At 47.2% G+C, this 15,276-nt stretch overlaps 1 protein-coding gene across 3 annotated transcripts in view; it reads left to right on the top strand.

Moving 5' to 3' along the window:
* The window catches only part of LRRC56 (leucine rich repeat containing 56), an 81,310-nt gene that overhangs the window by 50,699 nt on the left and 15,335 nt on the right, over window positions 1–15,276 (top strand). For all 3 annotated transcript variants that reach the window (XM_063944800.1, XM_063944801.1, XM_063944799.1), the window contains 3 exons: window positions 6,701–6,761; window positions 8,813–8,909; window positions 9,583–9,780. In XM_063944800.1, the coding sequence (XP_063800870.1) occupies window positions 6,701–6,761; window positions 8,813–8,909; window positions 9,583–9,780 (356 nt within the window). The remainder of the gene's footprint in view (window positions 1–6,700; window positions 6,762–8,812; window positions 8,910–9,582; window positions 9,781–15,276) is intronic.

Here is a 15,276-nt window from a genome sequence, read left to right as displayed (position 1 = left end):
TGCCCTATCCATATGGAAAATCCAATAGGGGCTTTTGCATGACAAAGCCGACAATTTTGCCACCCGCCTTGCCGAAGCCAAGGCCAAAAGCATGACCACTTTCCACGTGAGATATTTTAAATTCACGGTTTTGAGTGGCTCAAACCAATGTGACTTTAGGAAACCCAACACCACGTTGAGGTCCCACGGTGCCACTGGAGGCACAAAAGGAGGCTGAATATGCAGCACTCCCATGACAAATGTCTGAACTTCAGGCAGTGAAGCCAGTTCCATTATGGAAGAAAATCGATAGAGCCGAAATCTGGACTTTAATGGAACCCAATTGTAGGCCCATAGTCACCTCTGACTGTAGGAAGTGCAGAAATCGACCTAGCTGAAATTTCTCCTTTGGGGCCTTCCTGGCCTCACAGTACGCAACATATTTCCGCCATATGCAGTGATAATGGTTAGCGTTCACTTCTTTCCTAGCTTTAAATAGCGTAGGGATAACTTCCTCCGGAATTCCCTTTTCCTTCAGGATCCGGCGTTCAACCGCCATGCCGTCAACGCAGCCGCGGTACGTCTTGAAACAGACAGGCCCCCTGCTGCAGCAGGTCCTGTCTGAGCGGCAGAGGCCATAGGTCCTCTGAGATCATTTCTTGGAGTTCTGGTTACCAAGCTCTTCTTGGCCAACCCGAAACAATGAGTATAGTTCCTACTCCTCTCCTTCTTATTATTCTCATTACCCTGGGTAAGAGAGGCAGAGAAGGGAACACATACACCGACTGGTACACCCACGGTGTTACCAGAGCGTCCACAGCTATCAGAGAAAAAACCGAAGACTGCTTCTACAGCGCCTCAATTGCAGGAGGCTAATAATCAAATTACCCTGATACATGCGCGGCTGAAAAACAGTATGTGGGTGTTTGGTTGGAGAATATAGAAACAGACAAAATCAGCTGCGCAAAGTATCAGGGAAAGGACAGTGCAATTTTAGGAGAACCGATGTATGTATATAAATTGATTTATTAATGAAAAAGCATAAAATAGCAGTAAAAGATAACATTAAATTGTTGGATATAAAAAGGCACACCTTGACTCAGTTTATCCGTTTAAACAGACACCAAATTGTGTCAGTTCTCTATATGGAAGTCCACAAAAGGAAATAAAGTCCAGCTGTTTGTTGGAAAGCAATAGATGGTAATAGCCGTAAGGTTAATATTGGAAGTGAATGATCAGTGCAGTAGACATCCCATAATAAATTGAGGGAGTGATCCAGTGTTATTTATTGTTCAATTACCTCTCCTTAGGTGGGCTGGTCCAAAGCCGAGCGTCCTCGGCGATGTGTCCTGCAATGCCCACTGTGCGAATGCCGCAGGGGAGAGGGAGCCGTGGATTCACTGTAAAGTATAAGCCGTGTGCTGGTTTATCCGGCTGACGGGGAGCCGTATGTTGATACGGGCGGCTCAAGAATTCAGATCCGCGGCTATTCTGGGATCTCTGTGGAGATGAAGGACTATTACCATCTATTGCTTTCCAACAAACAGCTGGACTTTATTTCCTTTTGTGGACTTCCATATGATGGGGGAACAAAACACTGGCTGCTTTTTCTCCCCAAAAATAAAACCCCTTTTATGTGGTACTTGGGTTCAGAAATGTGTAACACATTTTTTATTGCCGAGATCATGTAACGGATGTTCCTAGTGGATTGTGTATATGTCTCAATCTCGTCGACACTGGAGTCAGACTCCGTGTCGACATCTGTGTCTGCCATCTGAGGTAACGGGCGCTTTTTTGAGCCCCTGATGGCCTTTGAGACGCCTGGGCAGGCGCGGGCTGAGAAGCCGGCTGTCCCACAGCTGTTTTACGTCATCCAGCCTTGTAAGGAGTTGATATTGTCGTTTAATACCTTCCACCTATCCATCCACTCTGGTGTCGGCCCCACAGGGGACGACATCCCATTTATCGGCCTCTGCTCCACCTCCACGTAACCTTCCTCATCCCACATGTCGACACAGCCGTACCGACACACAGCACACACACAGGGAATGCTCTGACTGAGAACAGGACCCCACAAAGTCCTTTGGGGAGACAGAGAGAGAGTATGCCAGCACACACCAGAGCGCTATATAATGCAGGGAATAACACTATAACTGAGTGATTTTTCCCCCAATAGCTGCTTGTATAAACAATATTGCACCTAAATTTAGTGCCCCCCCTCTCTTTTTAACCCTTTGAGCCTGAAAACTACAGGGGAGAGCCTGGGGAGCTGTCTTCCAGCTACACTGTGAAGAGAAAATGGCGCCAGTGTGTTGAGGGAGATAGCTCCGCCCCTTTTTCGCGGACTTTTCTCACGCTTTTTTATGGATTCTGGCAGGGGTATTTATCACATATATAGCCTCTGGGGCTATATATTGTGATATATTTGCCAGCCAAGGTGTATTTATTGCTTCTCAGGGCGCCCCCCCCCCCCAGCGCCCGGCACCCTCAGTGACCGGAGTGTGAAGTGTGTATGAGGAGCAATGGCGCACAGCTGCAGTGCCGTGCGCTACCTTGGTGAAGACTGATGTCTTCTGCCGCCGATTTTCCGGATTTCTTCTTGCTTCTGGCTCTGTAAGGGGGCCGGCGGCGCGGCTCCGGGACCGAACACCAATGGCCGGTTCCATGCGGTCGATCCCTCTGGAGCTAATGGTGTCCAGTAGCCTAAGAAGCCCAAGCTACCACCAGTTAGGTAGGTTCGCTTCTTCTCCCCTTAGTCCCTCGCTGCAGTGAGTCTGTTGCCAGCAGATCTCGCTGTAAAATAAAAAACCTAACATATACTTTCTTTCTAGGAGCTCAGGAGAGCCCCTAGTGTGCATCCAGCTCGGCCGGGCACAGGATTCTAACTGAAGTCTGGAGGAGGGTCATAGTGGGAGGAGCCAGTGCACACCAGGTAGTCCTAATTCTTTCTTAGCTGTGCCCAGTCTCCTGCGGAGCCGCTATTCCCCATGGTCCTTACGGAGTCCCCAGCATCCACTAGGACGTTAGAGAAATATATTTATAAGGTCTGATTGCACCATCTATGTAGGAGGAGACCTCACTTCACCTCTGAAATATGACTTGCCTGGTACCTCATCGCTTGGTGATTGGATCCTATTTGTGCTGCCCCAATAGAGCTCTGTGTGGCCAGTGTTCGTACATGGGGCCTTATGCCGAGTTGGACAGATATTGGATCGGATATAATTTATCCTCAAAAAAGCCGCACAGAAAAATATCATATATACTCCCATATGCCGAGGCATATGCATCATAAGATGCATGCAGGTGGTGCACTAGCAGCGTATGCACCCAGATTACGTCAGGAACACTAACTGTTCATAAATGTTTTTAATAATTTGTTTTCAGTGAAACATAAATAACCTCGTTAATACACCAAGCACAATGCTCCGTCTCGTGCCAATATAAAAAATAAAAGCCCCTATCAACTTCAGAGATTAATTCTCAATCTGCCATCAGAAGCAGCTAACTAGTGGGGACATCAGTCATCATCATCATTGGTATTTTCACCATGCAAATTGGTCTAACTCCAAGCCAGCACGAGCCTCATTATGGGGGTCATTCAGACCTGATCACTGGGCTAATTTTGCTGTCCTGTATTCAGATAGTCGCCGCCTCCAGGGGGAGTGTAAATTCGCCGTGCAAGTGAGCGATCCTATGTGTACGACGAGCTGCTAAAATCCACTGTGTGCAGTCTCTGCGCAGCCCAGGACTTACTCCTACAGTGCGATCACATCAGGCTGATTGGAGCCGGAGCTGACGTCAGACACACTCCCTGAAAACGCTTAGGAATGCCTGCGTATTTCCGGACACTCCCAGTAAATGGTCAGTTACCACCCACAAACGGCTTCCCCTGTCAATTACCTTGCGAACGCCCATGCGATCAGGTTTTTCGCACCATTCTGTTGCTGACCAGCGATGCCCTTTGTTGCGCAGTTAGTACCTGAGCGCCCTCTGCCGAAAACGCACTGCAGCGATTAGATCTGAATGACCCCCTATGAACACTAACTACAAGCCCAGGAGCTATTCAGCGTCCCTTAATTCTCAGGCTGGTGTCCCTCTTAATAATACTGTGCCTGACCAACAAATTAGTATACATTACCCTTATTGTGCATATTAAGGTTGATTCAGAGTCTGAATCATCAGCACTCCCTTTTCAGTCTGGCCGCAGATGGCTCCTTACTACATTATGGTAATGCCCAGCGTACACCAATGGGAGGTCTGACGGGGACCCCAACCCCCTAGTATGTCTTCTGGGATCCAATGTTATCACTCTGTGAAGTTTACATACAAATCCATCCAGTGGCAGGCCCAGAACAAGCTCCCTGGGTCAAAGTTCTGCTTGATGCATTCCATTGTGAGGTCTGACTGGGACCCTAAGCCCCCTGATACCTGGCCAGGATCCAGTTAGACCACATTGCATTGGTTTTATCCCAATCAGTGCAGGAGTGTCTGAATGCATAACCGGACAAACAGATAAAGAAACAAAGAAACATACAGAGCAATGAATTATAATATGGTCCCGAAAGGGGTGGATTTTTTTAGTTTAAACCCTGACAGTATTTTAAGTTGGATAATGAAGGGTATGTGTACCAAGTTTGGTCCAGATCCATCAAGCCATGTAGCATCCTAGGTAAAGAAAGTGCTATTGCAGCGCACAGAGGGGGTAATTCCTAGTTGATCGCAGCAGGATTTTTGATAGCAATTGGGCAAAACCATGTGCACTGCAGGGGAGGCAGATATAACATGTGCAGAAAGAGTTAGATTTGGGTGGGTTATTTTATTTCTGTGCAGGATAAATACTGGCTGCTTTATTTTTACACTGCAAATAAGATTGCAGACTGAACACACCCCACCCAAATCTAACTCTCTCTGCACATGTTATATCTGCCTCCCCTGCAGCGCACATGGTTTTGCCCAATTGTTAACAAAAATCCTGCTGCGATCAACTTGGAATTACCCCCAGAATTCAGACAATTAGCTCTGCTCAGCGCACATGATTGTTTAAACCAGTCGGTCTTCAAGTGTGCGCTATATACAGCAAGGACTTATCTGTCTCCAGCTGTGTGCTATATGCGGCAAGGACTTGTCATCTGTCTCCAGTTATGTGCTGTATACAGCAAGGACTTGTCATCTGTCTCCAGCTATGCGCTATATGCAGCAAGGACTTGTCATCTGTCTCCAGCTGTGTGCTATATGCGGCAAGGACTTGTCATCTGTCTCCAGTTATGTACTGTATACAGCAAGGACTTGTCATCTGTCTCCAGCTATGCGATACATGCAGCAAGGACTTGTCATCTGTACTGTACACAGCAAGGACTTTCTCATCTGTATCGGCCTGTGTGCTATACTCAGCAAAGACTTTGTTATCTGTCTAAGTTGTGCACTAGACTCATGCCGCTTTCACATCGCAATGCCGGGTCGCACCCGGGAAATTGGAAATGGATTCTTCCCGGGTGCGACCCGGCATTGAACCCTTACACACTGGCTTCTCAACCCGGCAATATGCCAGGTCAGGTTGCCATCGGGGGCGGGGACTGTGGCAGCATTGTGGATTGGGTGCGAAGGCGGCGCTGGGAGATGAGATCATCATCATGCTGCCTATACTGTACTGTGAACAGGTCCCGGGTCGCATCAACCAGGCAACCCGTTCACTCTGTACCTGACCCGGGAATAACCCTTCTTTATTCCTGGGTTGAATTACCGGGTCAGGGGACCGGGAATTTGGCAGGGACTCCTTTCACACCGCACAGCAACCCGTGTCGACTCGGCAAATACCGAGTTGTATGTGCGGTGTCAAAGGGGTATCAGTCTTCGACAAGTGCTTCCAGCATTTACAATTCAGCCTCGGTCTCTGTCAAGACCATCCTGCATAACCATTCAGTGTCAAGTGTTCTCAGCTATAGGAGCCTGGCCTCGTTCCTGCCTTCCCCAGACCGCCAGTCAGCTATCCATTCTGCTCTGCATTCTGTTCCTTAGTAGTCCGCCTGCATGAGAAGGCGTTTCATTAAGCCTCCTAGCTTCTTTCACCCTCCCACCAAAGTAGCCAGCCCTAGGGTTGCTGACCCCTAGTCAACAAAAACCCAGTGACATGACAAGTAACCTCTTTGATATTTCTGCACGAGGGTAGATAACTATATGTATGTACCAAATTACTCACTATTTCCCTTCCCTGTGCTACAACTGCTGCTGCCTGTGCTAGACCAGGGAAGATCAGAATGGGGCAGTCAGTTTTCTCCTATGCAGTCCTGCATTGACCTGCTGTATTCCTGCACAAGCAAGTTTAGTTGGTTCTGTCTTGCAGCATCTAGGTAAGCAGGGGTGGGGCAGGAATTGCAGAGCTAAAGTGTAATGTCTGATTGGGATCATCACCTACCAGGAGATCCACTTGTTTGTTGGCTAACTGGTAATCCACCTACCTGCCCCCTTAATCTGGCTCTTGCTGTGTGTGTAAGTTTGCTATAGGCAGAGATGGGACTTTAATAAGACTTACACTTCTCCTGCATATAGCTAAGTTCACCCTCCTCGTGCATTAAATAATTGACCCAGTAGACTTAGTTTATTCTGAATGACATACATAAAAAGATCTGTACAGCAGAGATCAATTTAGTGGCCTGCACTATAACAATAATGTAAGAGTAATTGTCAACGTTGATCACTTTTATTTACTTTTTGATTGTCACAGGGACATACATGCCAAACCTAAGACAGCTGAAGCTGAACAACAGTATGATATTATCCATCAGGTAAGAAATGTGTTTCTTATATGGGTTATATTTAATTTGACATTTGCATACATCAAATCAGACTAAGTTAATAAGCACTGATTGTGATAGTCTACTTACACAACTTTTCAGTAGGGATATCACCAGTGGCGGATTATACCTAGACCTGCAGCCCCCCCCCCCCTCCCCCCCAGTAAAATCTGCCACCTACAGGGACTCCTATCAGCGCTAGTGACTTCCCATAGGAAGCGCTCCCTGCTAATCACAGACAGTCAGTCAGTCCCAGGTTAAGGTGTCTTCTTCCCATTGGACTGCCAGTGTGCCTGCGATAGCGCTTTCCATGTAAAGCCACTCCCTTGCTATAACATCAGCCCTATCTGGCTTCTGTGGGCTGCAGCTGATGCAGTCCCTAGAAGCCAACCTTTTTATCAGCGCCGGAGTTATGTCCACCCCCCACTGATGGCGGCCCTAAGCCCCGCCTACCGGTGACGTCGGCTATCAATCACCAAGAGAGCAAGGAGGAGAGGTCTGCAGACTCCCTGCTCAGATAGGTAAAGAGTTGCTGCTGGATATCACGATAGCCGGGTACTTTACCAGATGATTTTGTAGTGAATATAACGGTCAGTTCAGTGGTAGGGATTAAAGTAAAAGTGAACTATGCAACCAGAAATTAAATATATCCTATGACAGGGGCACAGCCCAGAGATGGGGGCAGGATTACATTAATAATTCAAACTAAGGGTCCTATGTATTAATAACCGCAGCACCTTATACATTATTAACAATTTGTATTGAGACAGATATTTTAAGTTTGAATGAAAATATCCTCACTATGGGGGTAATTCCAAGTTGATCGCAGCAGGAATTTTGTTAGCAGTTGGGCAAAACCATGTGCACTGCAGGGGAGGCAGATGTAACATGTGCAGAAACAGTTAGATTTGGGTGGGTTATTTTATTTCTGTGCAGGGTAAATACTGGCTGCTTTATTTTTACACTGCAAATTAGATTGCAGATTGAACACACCCCACCCAAATCTAACTCTCTGCACATGTTAAATCTGCCTCCCCTGCAGTGCACATGGTTTTGCCCAACTGCTAACAAAATTCCTGCTGCGATCAACTTGGAATTACTCCCTATGTACTGAACTCAACTCTCAGCGACATCGATAGCGATAACCGCTGTTCCTGCCAGTTACTTCCCAGGCATATCGGAGAGGGTGTGGTTCATTAGGTCGACCTGAGTTAGGTCGACATACATTGGGTCAACCACATTTGGTCAACATGCATTAGTTCGACATAGCCATTAGGTCGACACGGAAAAGGGTCAACATGAGTTTTTTTGGTGTAGTTTTCTTCGAAAAGTGGCAGGGAGCCCCAATTAGTGCACCGTGACCCCTCGCATGGCTCACTTCGCTTGCCATGCATGCCATGTTAAGTATGAAAAAGGTCAAAAAATGAAACAAATTGTGAAAAACTCATGTCGACCTTTTTCCATGTCAACCTAATGACCATGTCGACCTAGTGACCACGTCGACCTAATGCATGTTGGCCAAACATGGTCGACCCAATGTTTGTCGACCTAACTCATGTCGACCTAATGACCGCCATCCTATCGGAGGAGTCTTTCCCATTTGTGAAAGATTCCTCTGGGGAATCTGACAGTCTCAGTTTCCGGAGCTGGAAGGAGTCTGCGGGAGATCCCGCTTCTGTGAGTATGCCTCCATAGGTTTAAAGCGGATTATGCCACCTGTAGATGATGTCAATGGAAGGGGCCAAACTTGTACATAGAGGTTAGATCACAGTCCCCATTGATAATAATGAGGGCTGTGATCTGCAGCACTAATTAGTCTTCTGCAGGAGATTCATGTGAAATCTCCTGCATTGGGCTATTAGTGCATAGCAACAATTCATAAGATTATGCAAAAATGGCTGTTTCTACATAGTTTTATAAAAAAAACCTTGATAAACCGACTCCAAAATAGTTTAAATTGTCAGTTATTCTTTGATACTATTATATTTCATATGTTTCTGAGACTAGTCTGCATGGCCTACAATGATATTTTGTTCTTCTAGAGACCTTGGTACATCACTGTCACATTTGCAAGTACTCTGGATGGCACGCTGTGGCCTTACAGACCTGGATGGCATAGCCTCCTTCTTTTCCTTAAAGGTAAAGTGAATTGGACATTTTTTCCTCTTCAACAAATAATTCCCATCCAGCCAGTGGCACAAACTCCTACAAATTAGTTGTAAATGTATGACCCATACAAGTAGCTGGTCTAATGTGGAAAGGCATTTTTTAACAGTCACAAACATTTCTGGTGGTTTATAAAGCTTTCGATATACCAGCCTGCATATTATATGATAGATTGCTATCAGTCATTGTTTTTAATCAGTTTAGGTGAAAACCATACTTGCCTGCTTTTGAGGATTTCCCTCTGGAAGGGGTGGTCCAAGTGGTACAGCCTCATGTTGCAAGGGGTGAAGCTTTGATGCAACTTGCTGTTAATTGCATCAAGACTCCACCCCTTTGGCTGGGAAATTTTGTAGGATCCAAGAGGGTGGTCTACTAGACTGCTAGTGCAGGAGAACCCCAATGATATTAGCGAGTATCCCAGACATTCCAAGAAAGGAGATAGATATGGAGTGGAGAGGCGATATTATGGTCTAAATACCAAGACCAATTTATGCTATTGAAAGCAAATTAGTAAATTCATCTATTGGTTACAAATACACTATTTATATGGGAGAATAAAATTAGAAAAATATAAGAAATCCATAAACCTTGAACATTCTATGCATTTGTCTGTGATTATTGACTTACATCATATTAACCAATACAGGAGCTGTACTTGGCTTACAATGATCTAAGGGACCTGAGTCAGGTGAGCATGCTTGAGAATCTGGAGATCCTTGATTTAGAGGGGAACAACATTGACCACATAAGCGAGCTGCAGTACCTGGCACTATGCAGCAATCTAACATCACTCACTATAGAAGGCAACCCCATATGTGTCCAACCAAGTCCTGAAGACAGTGAGGTAACTTCATAACGATTTACTAATGTACAACATGTTTGATTGCCAATAATAGGACCTTGCAAGTTTGCCTGTATTTATTGGAGATGATAGTGAGTACCGTGGTATCATACCAAGACTGCTGCACAATACAGCGCAGTTCACCTCTTTTTACTTACAGGTGTGTCCTCATACATCATTGCTGCAGTCGTACCAAGCTGCCGCTCTCTGCACGCCAGGTCCTGGGAGACTGCTAGCGTTGGGTGTCTTTTTTTTTTTTTTTTGTCTGTGTGTGCCAATGTAGCAGCCACAGCTTTTCCAATACAAGTCTCATTGTGCTCTGTACACAGTTGCAGTCACACACAATATGCACGTGTCCTATATCAAATGAATCGGCACAGTCTCTTGCTGCATCCTAGTCACGTCGCTTTACGACTAAGATACATTATCGGGGGAAAAAAGATGTCCGACGTTAGCAGAGTTGTACAGGACCTGTCATCTCACTCATGCCAGGCATCTCCCACTGCATAGGGTACTGAGGCTACATGTATGAGGACACATATGTATATGCTGTCCATTCCAGTAACGGGTTAAGTATCCAGCTGTAGCTGATGACTGAGTTGTAATGAAGACCGATGCTGAGCAGGGCATCTATTCTGTGTTGAGTTCCATCTGTCCCCAGACAGAGACTCTAACAAGGTTATCAACCCTTCTGTCTGTCTCTGGCTCAGCAGCCTGATCTGATTTCACCCCGGGTGAGATCATCTCCTCTGGTGATCTCATGTCTAAGATACCAAGCGCCCCAGCCCCTGGTCACATCATGCCATGCTGTAACTTACACTTTCCCTTTATAATGGAAACACGTATCAGAGGTGGCAGGTGATAAGTATAATATTAATGCCTGTACAACATGCCCTGCACAGAAACATATTGTTATTGTTTTATATTTGTGTTCTGTTCATGTGAAAATAGCTATGCACTGTGACAATGGTGTTTTTTTAACTTGTTTACTGAATATTAATGAAAAATTCCTTATTTATGTAAACAAAAGGTGGTGGTACATATAATGGCTTTTTCTCTGACGTCCTAAGTGGATGCTGGGGACTCCGTCAGGACCATGGGGATTAGCGGCTCCGCAGGAGACAGGGCACAAAACTAAAGCTTTAGGATCAGGTGGTGTGTACTGGCTCCTCCCCCTATGACCCTCCTCCAAGCCTCAGTTAGGTTTTTGTGCCCGTCCGAGCAGGGTGCAATCTAGGTGGCTCTCTTAAGGAGCTGCTTAGAAAAAGTTTTTAGGTTTATTATTTTCAGTGAGTCCTGCTGGCAACAGGCTCACTGCATCGAGGGACTTAGGGGAGAGAAGTTCAACTCACCTGCGTGCAGGATGGATTGGCTTCTTAGGCTACTGGACACCATTAGCTCCAGAGGGAGTCGGAACACAGGTCTCACCCTGGGGTTCGTCCCGGAGCCGCGCCGCCGACCCCCCTTGCAGATGCTGAAGATTGAAGGTCCAGAAACCGGCGGCAGAAGGCTCTTCAGTCTTCTTGAAGGTAGCGCACAGCACTGCAGCTGTGCGCCATTGTTTGTCACACACTTCTCACCAACGGTCACGGAGGGTGCAGGGCGCTGCTGGGGGCGCCCTGGGCAGCAATGTAAATACCTTTTATGGCTAAAAAATATATCACATATAGCCCTTGAGGCTATATGGATGTATTTAACCCCTGCCAGATATTACAAACTACGGGAGAAAAGCCCGCCGGAATAGGGGGCGGGGCTTATTCTCCTCAGCACACAGCGCCATTTTCCTGCTCAGCTCCGCTGTGAGGAAGGCTCCCAGGACTCTCCCCTGCACTGCACTACAGAAACAGGGTAAAACAGAGAGGGGGGGCACTTTTTATGGCGATATTTTATATATTTAAGCTGCTATAAGGATACAACACTTATATAAGGTTGTTCCCATATATATTATAGCGCTTGGGTGTGTGCTGGCAAACTCTCCCTCTGTCTCCCCAAAGGGCTAGTGGGGTCCTGTCTTCGATAAGAGCATTCCCTGTGTGTCTGCTGTGTGTCGGTACGTGTGTGTCGACATGTATGAGGACGATGTTGGTGTGGAGGCAGAGCAATTGCCGGTAATGGTGATGTCACCCCCCAGGGAGTCGACACCGGAATGGATGGCTTTGTTTATGGAATTACGTGATAATGTCAGCACATTACAAAAATCAGTTGACGACATGAGACGGCCGGAAAACCAGTTGGTACCTGCCCAGGCGTCTCAGACACCGTCAGGGGCTGTAAAACGCCCTATACCTCAGTCGGTCGACACAGACCCAGACACTGAATCTAGTGTCGACGGTGAAGAAACAAACGTATTTTCAAGTAGAGCCACACGTTATATGATCACGGCAATGAAGGAGGCTTTGCATATCTCTGATACTGCAAGTACCACAAAAAGGGGTATTATGTGGGGGGTGAAAAAACTACCTGTAGTTTTTCCTGAATCAGAGGAATTGAATGATGTATGTGATGAAGCGTGGGTTAACCCAGATAGAAAAGTGCTAATTTCAAAAACGTTATTGGCATTATACCCTTTCCCGCCAGAGGTTAGGGCGCGCTGGGAAACACCCCCTAGGGTGGATAAGGCGCTCACACGCTTATCAAAACAAGTGGCGTTACCGTCTCCTGATACGGCCGCCCTCAAGGATCCAGCTGATAGGGGGCTGGAAACTACCCTAAAGAGTATATACACACATACTGGTGTTATACTGCGACCAGCCATCGCCTCAGCCTGGATGTGCAGTGCTGGGGTGGTCTGGTCGGATTCCCTGACTGAAAATATTGATACCCTGGATAGGGACAGTATTTTATTGACTATAGAGCAATTAAAGGATGCTTTTCTTTATATGCGAGATGCTCAGAGGGATATTTGCACTCTGGCATCGAGAGTAAGTGCGATGTCCATATCTGCCAGAAGAAGTTTATGGACGCAACAGTGGTCAGGTGATGCGGATTCCAAACGACATATGGAAGTATTGCCGTATAAAGGGGAAGAATTATTTGGCGTAGGTCTATCGGATCTGGTGGCCACGGCAACTGCCGGAAAATCCACCTTTTTACCTCAGACCCCCTCCCAACAGAAAAAGACACCGTCTTTTCAGCCGCAGTCCTTTCGGTCCTATAAGAACAAGAGGGCAAAAGGACAGTCATATCTGCCCCGGGGCAGAGGAAGGGGTAAGAGAGGGCAGCAAGCAGCCCCTGCCCAGGAACAGAAGCCCTCCCAGGGTTCTGCAAAGCCCTCAGCATGACGCTGGGGCTGTACAAGCGGACTCAGGAGCGGTGGGGGGTCGACTCAGGAATTTCAGCGCACAGTGGGCTTGCTCACAGGTGGACCCTTGGATCCTGCAGGTAGTATCTCAGGGTTACAGGTTGGAATTCGAGAAGTCTCCCCCTCGCCGGTTCCTAAAGTCTGCTTTGCCAACGTCTCCCTCAGACAGGGCGACGGTATTGGAAGCCATTCACAAGCTGTTTTCTCAGCAGGTGATAGTCAAGGTACCCCTCCTACAACAGGGAAAGGGGTATTACTCCACGCTATTTGTGGTACCGAAGCCGGACGGCTCGGTAAGACCTATTCTAAATCTGAAATCTTTGAACCTGTACATACAAAAATTCAAGTTCAAGATGGAATCACTCAGAGCAGTGATAGCGAATCTGGAAGAAGGGGACTTTATGGTGTCCCTGGACATAAAGGATGCTTACCTGCATGTCCCAATTTGCCCTTCACATAAAGGGTACCTCAGGTTCGTGGTGCAAAACTGTCATTATCAGTTTCAGACGCTGCCGTTTGGATTGTCCACGGCACCTCGGGTCTTTACCAAGGTAATGGCCGAAATGATGATTCTTCTGCGAAGAAGAGGCGTATTAATTATCCCTTACTTGGACGATCTCCTGATAAGGGCAAGGTCCAGAGAACAGCTGGAGGACGGAGTAGCACTAACCCAAGTAGTGCTGCAACAACACGGGTGGATTCTGAATTTTCCAAAATCTCAGTTGACCCCGACAACACGTCTGCTGTTCCTGGGAATGATTCTGGACACGGTTCAGAAAAAGGTGTTTCTTCCGGAGGAGAAAGCCAAGGAGTTATCCGAACTTGTCAGGAACCTCCTAAAACCAGGAAAAGTGTCTGTGCATCAATGCACAAGAGTCCTGGGAAAGATGGTGGCTTCTTACGAAGCAATTCCATTCGGCAGATTCCACGCACGAACTTTTCAGTGGGATCTGCTGGACAAATGGTCCGGATCGCATCTGCAGATGCATCAGCGGATAACCTTATCGCCACGGACAAGGGTGTCTCTTCTGTGGTGGTAGCAGAGTGCTCATCTGTTAGAGGGCCGCAGATTCGGCATACAGGACTGGGTCCTGGTGACCACGGATGCCAGTCTGAGAGGCTGGGGAGCGGTCACACAGGGAAGAAACTTCCAGGGAGTATGGTCAAGCCTGGAGATGTCTCTTCATATAAATATACTGGAGCTAAGAGCAATTTACAATGCTCTAAGCCTGGCAAAACCCCTGCTTCAGGGTCAGCCGGTGTTGATCCAGTCGGACAACATCACGGCAGTCGCCCACGTAAACAGACAGGGCGGCACAAGAAGCAGGAGAGCAATGGCAGAAGCTGCAAGGATCCTTCGCTGGGCGGAAGATCATGTGATAGCACTGTCAGCAGTGTTCATTCCGGGAGTAGACAACTGGGAAGCAGACTTCCTCAGCAGACACGATCTACACCCGGGAGAGTGGGGACTTCATCCAGAAGTCTTCCACATGATTGTGAACCGTTGGGAAAAAACAAAGGTGGATATGATGGCGTCTCGCCTCAACAAAAAACTGGACAGGTATTGCGCCAGGTCAAGAGACCCTCAGGCAATAGCTGTGGACGCTCTGGTAACACCGTGGGTGTACCAGTCAGTGTATGTGTTTCCTCCTCTGCCTCTCATACCCAAAGTACTGAGAATTATACGGCAAAGGGGAGTAAGAACGATACTCGTGGCTCCGGATTGGCCAAGAAGAACTTGGTACCCGGAACTTCAGGAGATGCTCACGGAAAATCCGTGGCCTCTACCTCTAAGACGGGACCTGATTCAGCAGGGACCGTGTCTATTCCAAGACTTACCGCGGCTGCGTTTGACGGCATGGCGGTTGAACGCCGAATTCTAAAGGAAAAAGGCATTCCAGAAGAGGTCATTCCTACACTGGTTAAAGCCAGGAAGGAGGTGACTGCACAACATTATCACCGCATTTGGAGAAAATATGTTGCGTGGTGTGAGGCCAGGAAGGCCCCCACGGAGGAATTTCAACTGGGTCGATTCCTACATTTCCTGCAAACAGGATTGTCTATGGGCCTCAAATTGGGGTCCATTAAGGTTCAAATTTCGGCCCTGTCGATTTTCTTCCAGAAAGAATTGGCTTCAGTTCCTGAAGTCCAGACTTTTGTAAAAGGAGTACTACATATACAGCCCCCGGTTGTGCCCC

This window comes from Pseudophryne corroboree, chromosome 11 (assembly GCF_028390025.1).
Source record: "Pseudophryne corroboree isolate aPseCor3 chromosome 11, aPseCor3.hap2, whole genome shotgun sequence".
NCBI lineage: Eukaryota > Metazoa > Chordata > Amphibia > Anura > Myobatrachidae > Pseudophryne > Pseudophryne corroboree.
The sequence above is the reverse complement of the archived record's forward strand: the minus strand, read 5'-3'. Positions and strand labels throughout refer to the sequence as shown.